Source organism: Homalodisca vitripennis, unplaced genomic scaffold, assembly GCF_021130785.1.
Source record: "Homalodisca vitripennis isolate AUS2020 unplaced genomic scaffold, UT_GWSS_2.1 ScUCBcl_8753;HRSCAF=16984, whole genome shotgun sequence".
NCBI classification, from domain to species: Eukaryota; Metazoa; Arthropoda; class Insecta; order Hemiptera; family Cicadellidae; genus Homalodisca; species Homalodisca vitripennis.
The window spans coordinates 2,313-10,169 of record NW_025784861.1 but is presented as its reverse complement, the minus strand read 5'-3'; the positions used below and the strand labels follow the sequence as shown (position 1 = coordinate 10,169).

Sequence of the window (7,857 nt, the reverse complement as noted above, 5' to 3'; positions counted from 1 at the left end):
TTTTGACCCTCACTCGAGGAGAATGTTAAGAAAACACTGTCGTTATGTCTGTGTTGATCGTTTGGGTAACAGTAGTAAAACTTTGACTCACCGGAAATTCCAAGTTGTTACGAAATGAGTAAAGAGGTGACTTTCTCTCTGTGAAAAGAAATGAATGACAATCGTAAAGGCTTTGTAGCAGGGGCATAAGCCAATTCCAAGTGGCTCAGGTTTACAAAAAGCTGAATCCAGATGGACTGTGCAGTTACAAGTGTTTCTGTGGGCCTGAGAACTGAAAAATTGCAAATCTTAAGATATGAGTAAGGCCTAAGGTTGGGGACGTTTCAGTTCATTTCGTTTAGCATTTGAAGCCTCTTCCACGACTCATCAGGTTAAAAGTAGGGTTCTAAGAAATATAAAGATTGTCTATCAATTTTATAATTGTTGTACCTATCACGCATCACAGTTTTCCATCATTAAACCTCGTTATACGAAAAATATTTAGAGGAGCAAATAACCATACATACCTTCTTTGTTTGGGAACGGTTACATTTTACGCTGGAAGGATTTGTGAGGGAAAAACAGGATTTTCCGGAAATTTTCCATCGTTCAAAAACGAGAGAACAGGGGGTGGACGGTTTCGTTGTGGAGGGACATGTCTTTTACTCAGGAAAATTCCTCCCACAAAATTCCCAATTTGGGACAATGAGAGGAGAAAAAGTGCCATGTTCGAATCCCCTTGGGAAAGACGACACCTTGTCTAAACAATCTTACCAGCACCGATTATAAAGGCAAAACGCTATACCTGTTGTACTCTTTAACTCCAGTTAAGGCGTATTAAAGAAAAGATTAATGAACTTTAAATACTGGCGAAATATGACAGTTTTAAATAAAGACCCGACTGATTAATTTGAACGCAAAGTAGCGAAACACCTTGAGGATAAAACACAAAGAATTGGTTTTTCCAGTATACATTTAGATTCTAAAATTTAACTCCTGCACCACTCCAAAATCCCCCAATATGGTATCGGCCGTTCCCAAAATCCACAAAACCCCTATCATCCCTCTTCCGGCACCCATCATTAGTTCTCGTGGTTCACCTTCTAGGGAAGTATCTAAAGTCCTTCTTGGACCATCTTAACGCCATTGGTAGGAAAAAAAACTGAACTTCTCTTCAATCAAAAAACTCCCAGTTATTTTTGTACATAAGCTTAAAAATCCCTGAAGTTGACTGAAACTGACAAACTGGTAAGTTTTGACGTTTGAAAGTCCTATTTACGAAATGGGACCAACTTCCAGGAAAGAAACTCGTTTGGGAAACTTAATTAAATCTCGTCTCAAAGAAGACAAAACATTAAAGGATAGAACTAAACTTCCCGTGCGGATGGGGACTAGTAATTATGGAAACTGTTAAAACTATGGCACTCTAATGCAATTATTTTGAGTTTAGAGGAGTAAAATTTACCGTCAAGATGATGGGAATGGCAATTGAGTTCTCCACTGTACCTCCTATTTTTCAACTCAATATCCTTATGGAGGAGTTTGGAGCGAAAACCTTTTGAGCTTCAGTTCAGTTCAAACCGAAGATTAGGGTGGAGGTATTGTGGGATGATACCTTTTGTGTTATTTTTTTTCTCATGGAGACATTGAATTAAAATAAGTTCTTTTTTATCACATTAATAGTATTTCCTCCTTCCATGCCGACTCTACAATGGAAGTGGGAAGTCCAAAACAAGCTTCCATTTGTTGGACTTGAGCTTTGTGTGTATTAAAGATGATAGGGATGTCCTTAAGACAAACTGTTTTTCGAAAGAAAAAAAAACACACTAGGGAAAATATTTTAAATTGTTAATCCAACCATCAAAAATCTGATCAAAAGAAGGAGTAGCCTACTCTATGTTGTTTGATAGAGCAAAGAGGCTTTCGTGTGCTTAGATTAAAGATGGATTAAAAGAGGGAATTTTAATAAAGTTGAATCGGATCTCAGAAGCATTGGATTACCCTCAATTAGTAATAAATAAGTGCAAACGAACCAGGAAAAAATCATTCTGAGGTCAGACAAAAAACAAGAAATTATGATACATATTTCGTTACTGTTCAATCCCGTATGTGCCGGGATTATCGGAGAAAATTGAAGAGTAGGTAGAAAGTAGAACATTAGAACCGCGTTTAAAACACACAACACTCATAGACAAAGTCTCGTAAAAACTAAACTAAAAAATGGCACACAGGATTTCAAAAACTGTATTTACAGTATAAAATGTAGTTGCAATAGGGAATAAATAGGTGAGACAAAAAGACCACTAAACGTAAGGATAAAAGAGCACAAAGAAAACGTGAGAAAGGGTCTCACATAAAAGTAAAAAATTGCACACCATTGTTGGTCCGAAGACCATCATATGAATTAGGATGAAGGCAACATAATACATCGGGAACCACATTTCTTCAAAAAGAAATTAATTGAGGCAACATACATAAAATTGGAAGAAAAACCAATGAGTCAACCATCAGTCGAGATAAGGCTGCTTTGGTTGCCAATTCTAAAAAATTAACTAAAAAGAAAACCAAAAGTATCAAACGGATCAGATATTTGTAATAAACCAATGCGGAGTCGAAATATGGTTTTAAGCAGTTCATCTCGCATGAACCAATAATAACGGAAGGGCCCATTCCTGTCACACATCCTTTTTATTTCCGCATCTTGTTTTTGTCTGCCGTGACGATTGCCATTGGCTAGTGCCCTCTGGTCAGTCGTAGGTTGTTAGTAGGACGAATGCAGACGTATTGTAACCTGTATTCCATAGTTCAGTTTTAATGATTAGTGTTGTGTATAGTTTTTTTATTAAGTGCATGGTTTTTAGAGTTAGTGAAGTTGACAAACAACATTGTGGTTGTGATTCCTGAATTAGGCGTGCCACAAACGCTTTGGTAAGATTTGTTTATTTTAACCTAGTTTGTAATTATGTATTAGGTTAGTTCTTTACCTGAAGAAGAGATCAGATTGCAGATATCGAAACGTAGTGTTACTGTTTTCTTGTTTCACTGAACGATGGCAAATGTCCGAAAAATCCATACATAACCTTTTTGTTCTACTGTATTTAAGAAAGAGAATAGTGTTAAAATCGTACATGGAACATTATTTATTTATTACAATGAACGGCAATTACACCTTTTTACAATATTTTGTTTCTTGATGACTACCATTTGCTCTTTACATCAATAAATTCAACAAAAATTACATCCACATCATAACTATAAATTAATCAGATCAACAAAACAGCTAAAACAATAACAAATTAACAGTAAACAACAAGAACAACAATGATCAATTAAATATTATAATATTCTTAAGTGAAAACGTAGGTAGACTATGTATAAATGTAACAATAATAGAAGTAACAAGAATAATTTTTTATAACAGTGACAATAAACTATGTAACAATAAACTAATGAAGCTCATGCAGTATAGTGGCTGCCCTCCTCTTAAATGATGACAGGGGCATCCCAAAAAAAATCCAGATCTGCAGAGACTGCATTTCCAATCCTCATTAATCTTGGAATAGCGCTGTGGTAAAGGTAGTTTGTCGAGAGATGATGGATGGTAAACTGATTATCTTATACATTTATTTGTGGTGGATTGAACAGCTGCGGATTTGGGGAACTGATAATGATGGCTTCTACGATACCTGCTTGTGTTTATATGTATGAAAAAAAGTACTTGATCAGGAGAAGGCCATTGGTTGCGAATGGGCCTTGTGACCGATGGTTTCATATTGATTGTATTAAAATGTCAGCGGCGGAATATGCAAAGTTTGCAGGCAATAACAAATTGTCATGGAACTGCAATCGGGTTGATTGTTTAAAAGTTGTCGGAAACCCCATTAATCATTTGATTTTCAGATTTCTGACCTTGCTGGGAAAATGGATCATCTTATTTCGAAGGTTGATTGCTTGAAAATCTGAGGATATAGCCCCCATAAAGGAAGGACATTAAAGCTTTAAACTCTAAGATTTGCTCTTTGGAACCTCGACTTTTGAATACGGAATCAAAAATAACCACTCTTGAACAGGACTTTAAAAGTTTGAAAGATACTGTTGTTGGCTCTGATACAGAAGCTATTATTGGCGAACTAAATGATAGGTCCACAGCGTGCCGCAAATGTCATAATTTTATAATCTAGGGGAGTCTACTAGTTCTACCGTAAAAAGTAGGCAAGACCACGACCTCAACCACGTGTCTAACTTAAACACTGCTCTGAAAATAAATTTGCCCCTTGAACGTGTAAGGACTCTTAGACTGGGTAAGCTAATTCGTGGTAAAAATAGGCCTCTTAAAGTGATATTCCAGTCGTCAAATGATGCCAGAGTATTCACTTCTAAATTTTCTCAGGAGTTGGTTTCATCAGCAAATGGTGATTATGCAAGTGTCTCGATTGGTAGAGATCGCACTCCTAAAGAGCGTCAGTATTTGCAGGAAGTTAGAAAGGAACTTGAAGAACGTAAGAAGAAAGGTGAAACTTCCTTGACCTATCAAATACACTCCACCATGGAATTCCTTGCTATCGTTATAAGGCTCATATCAACAAAAACGGAATTATAAAACTTTAAAGGCCCAAGACCGATCTGCATGTGTTTACTTTCAGGAATGGTCCAATCGGTCTTAGAAGTAAGTTAAATATTTTGAAAGCTTCGCCGTTTGCTTGAAAGTGAATTATGATATTTATTATCCTCGTAGAGACATATACCTTGTACCCGATATAGATGATGCTGAACCTTGGGCCTCTTACACATTATCAGATATAATTGGTTGCGATCGTCTCAGATGAAAACCTTAAACCAAAGATTGAGCGGATGGCGGTACGCGCAGGTTGCGCCCTTGGTTGGTTCGGTGCTGGGGGGGGTGGGGTGTTGGTGGGGCTCTGGTGCAGGGGGCGGATGGTGGTGGGGTGGGTGTTTGGTCAGTGGGTGTTACGGTGGGTGTTCGGGGGAGGTGTGGTGGTGGCGGAGGTGGTGCGGTTGGTGGGGGGTCGGTCGGTGGTGTGGGGGGCGGTGGCGGCGGTTGTTATCGGTGTTACCGGTGGCGGGTCGGTGGGGGTTGGTCGGTGGTTGGTTGGGGTGGGTGGGTGTGTGTATGGTGGGGGTGTTGGGCGCGGTGCGGTTTGTAGGTGTTCGACGGGTGGGTGCGGTTCCACGGTGCGGTCGCGGGGGGGGGAGGGTCGGGACGGCTGGTGCGCCTCGTGTTTGGCGGTGGGGGTGGGGGGGGTAGGAGGGTTGGTGGGCGGGGAGGTTGGTGTGTGCGGTTGGTGGGGTTGTGTTATTGTGGGTATTCCATGACAGATTGGTCTCCCAAGAGTATAGTGCATCGTGCCTTTCCCTGTTGAGTGTTGTTTTTGCATCCGGTTAGATTTTACTGTGTTTTTTCTATGTTTCTAAGTGCTTGTTTTAATCTTCCACCCAGCAATGCCAGCCAGCCAAGTATGTGCAAAACTTCATGTGTTGTGCATGTGAGGCAGGCATTTACTTTGTGGCAGGCACAAAGGGGCCCTGATTCGTACTAGTTTTGGAGATTTCTCAATTTGCCTAACAGGGACTGGATACTGTTCCGAATGGATGCTGAGGCGGGATTCTTCCTTGTCGGTCTGTATTGGGTTTTGGTTAACCTCTTTCACTTGCAACAGTTTAATTGGGGGTTAAGAATTTGGACCGGGAAGTTGTGCTGGATACTGTGTATTCTCCTCATTGAAAGGAAATGTATCGGTTGAGCTGGCTTTGAGATCCGTTGATGCCTGTCGAGTCCCACCATCCCTCCTTTGGAACATTGAAGTTGTGCTGCAATGGCAATAAGAAATACAGTTAATTAAGTATGATTTTCAAAAGATGCAAACATGGAAGCGGTCTTTCAAAGGACTGGCAGCTCTGGCATGTACCCTATGTTTGGATTGATTGTGAAGTGACGATATTTTGAGTATTCCTTTACAACCACTATTTTGTTACTTAGCCTGAGTTTCCCTAATTTTAAATCTCAGAACTCCAGATGAAAGCGTTTAGGGGAAATCTTCCTTTCCCTGTTGGTTTCTCCCCGGAGGGAATTGAAGGAGGGAGACTGGTTCTGTTGAGACGAGGAAGCCTTCATAGTCAGTATAACGGCTTAACTGTCTGATATTGAATGTTTATTTAACACGGAATTTAGTTCGCGGCGTGAGAGGGCAGTGTAAGGAACTTTCGTCACTCTGGCTATCAGCTGTATATTGGAGGCGGGTTGGAAGGGAGCTATGGAGACCCAAATGTTAAGGCTTTTCTGTCTGGGGCTCACAGTAAATCATACTAAAGGACTCTGCTAGGTTTAATGCATTGGATGTGTTGTTTCAATGGTAAGGACTGCTGAAGGATTCTCAGGACATCTGTGAACTCTTTGCCGATCACTTTTTTTTTTCATTCAGTTGTTTCAGGCTCATCCACTAGGAGACCTTCCTATGGGGACTGCTTGACTAATCGGTTCTTTTCACTGAGTTCTCTTGGCCTCTTGTGACGAAGTTTGAAAAGATCCTCTCTTCTCTAGATGTGTAATAAAGGGAGGCCGGGGCCTTAGATGGACATACCACCCTCGATATTGATAAAGTACTGCAGTTGCATTCTTGCTCCCCACTTGATACTTTATAACTTCAACCGATTTTTGCACTTGTGGTATCTTTCCTCAATGTCTGAAGACAAAGCTTTATTACACCCATTTTCAAGAGATGGAGGCTGTCTCCGATATAAAAAATTTCAGGCCAATTTTCTATTACAATTCATACATTGGACTAAAGGTGTTTGAATCTCTGGTTCTTGGCTTAGACTATCTTGTTTTATCTTTAAGAGTCACATTATTCTTAGGGCCCCAGCCAATGGCTTTTTCCTGTAGTGGTAATTTAGCTATTAACAAAATCTGTGGTAAATTTATCAGGGAGTTGAATATTATATCGGGCCTTTGCACAAGAGGTCATCAAGTTGACAGTATATATAATATCGACTTCGCTTAAGGCTTTTGAGCAGGAATGAGCCATGTTACTGTACATCCTCTTTGGCTAAGCTTAGCAATATGGGTGTCGCTTGGACCCATGCTGCGGGTGGTTTTGGAAAGCTATGTTAGTGGGTCGTCACCCAGAAGGTCAGATGATAATGGGGCATACCTCTCGGGCCTTCCTTGTGCTTTTCCTGGAGTCCCTCAGGGTTTCTCTGTTGGGGCCCTGTATTGTTTACCATATTTATAAACGATATTTGACTTTATGTAATCAAACACTAAAAAAATATTACTTTTTTTGCAGATGATGCTTAAAATATATAATGAAAAGTGGCCTCGGAACTTGATTTGCAGATATGCTCCAGGATGATGTTGAATAACGTACTTATTGTGGGTGTTCTGAGGAATGAAATGGAATTGAAATGTATCTAAAGTGTGGGAGGTACTATCCTTCTCCATCGAAGAACTTGACACTCTGATCATATCAATTTTTCTCTTGGAGAAGAGCCAACTTACAAGAAATCTTCTGTTGGGTTCAAGGGACCTTTTGGAGTAGTTACAATGACCATCTACATTGAGTCACCGACATTTCATTTTAGACTGTATTAGTAGGAAGGCAAGTTCGGCCCCTCCTTGGATTTATTATCAGAGTGTCCAAGGATGGTTTTTCTCCTGGAGCGTTAAGGACACTTTATATTCATCTAGTTCGCCCATCCTGGAGTACTGTTCTCCTGTTCTGGTCACCATATCAACTAGGCCACATTGATCTTCTTGAGGGTGTTCAGAGAAATTTCTTCGGGTCATTGGTGTACAACTTGGATTTCGTTATGCGGATGTTCCTTTGGATGACCTAAGCCACCATCTTGGACTTCAATCCT

The 7,857-nt window shown here is 40.2% G+C and overlaps 1 protein-coding gene across 1 annotated transcript; it reads right to left on the bottom strand.

Annotated features, from left to right (window-relative positions):
* Positions 1–4,937: 4,937 nt before the first annotated feature.
* Positions 4,938–5,342, bottom strand: LOC124374492 (extensin-like). Its single transcript, XM_046832700.1, has one exon. The coding sequence runs from the start codon at positions 5,340–5,342 to the stop codon at positions 4,938–4,940; it is 405 nt and encodes a 134-aa protein (XP_046688656.1).
* Between the last annotated feature and the right edge of the window lie 2,515 nt (positions 5,343–7,857).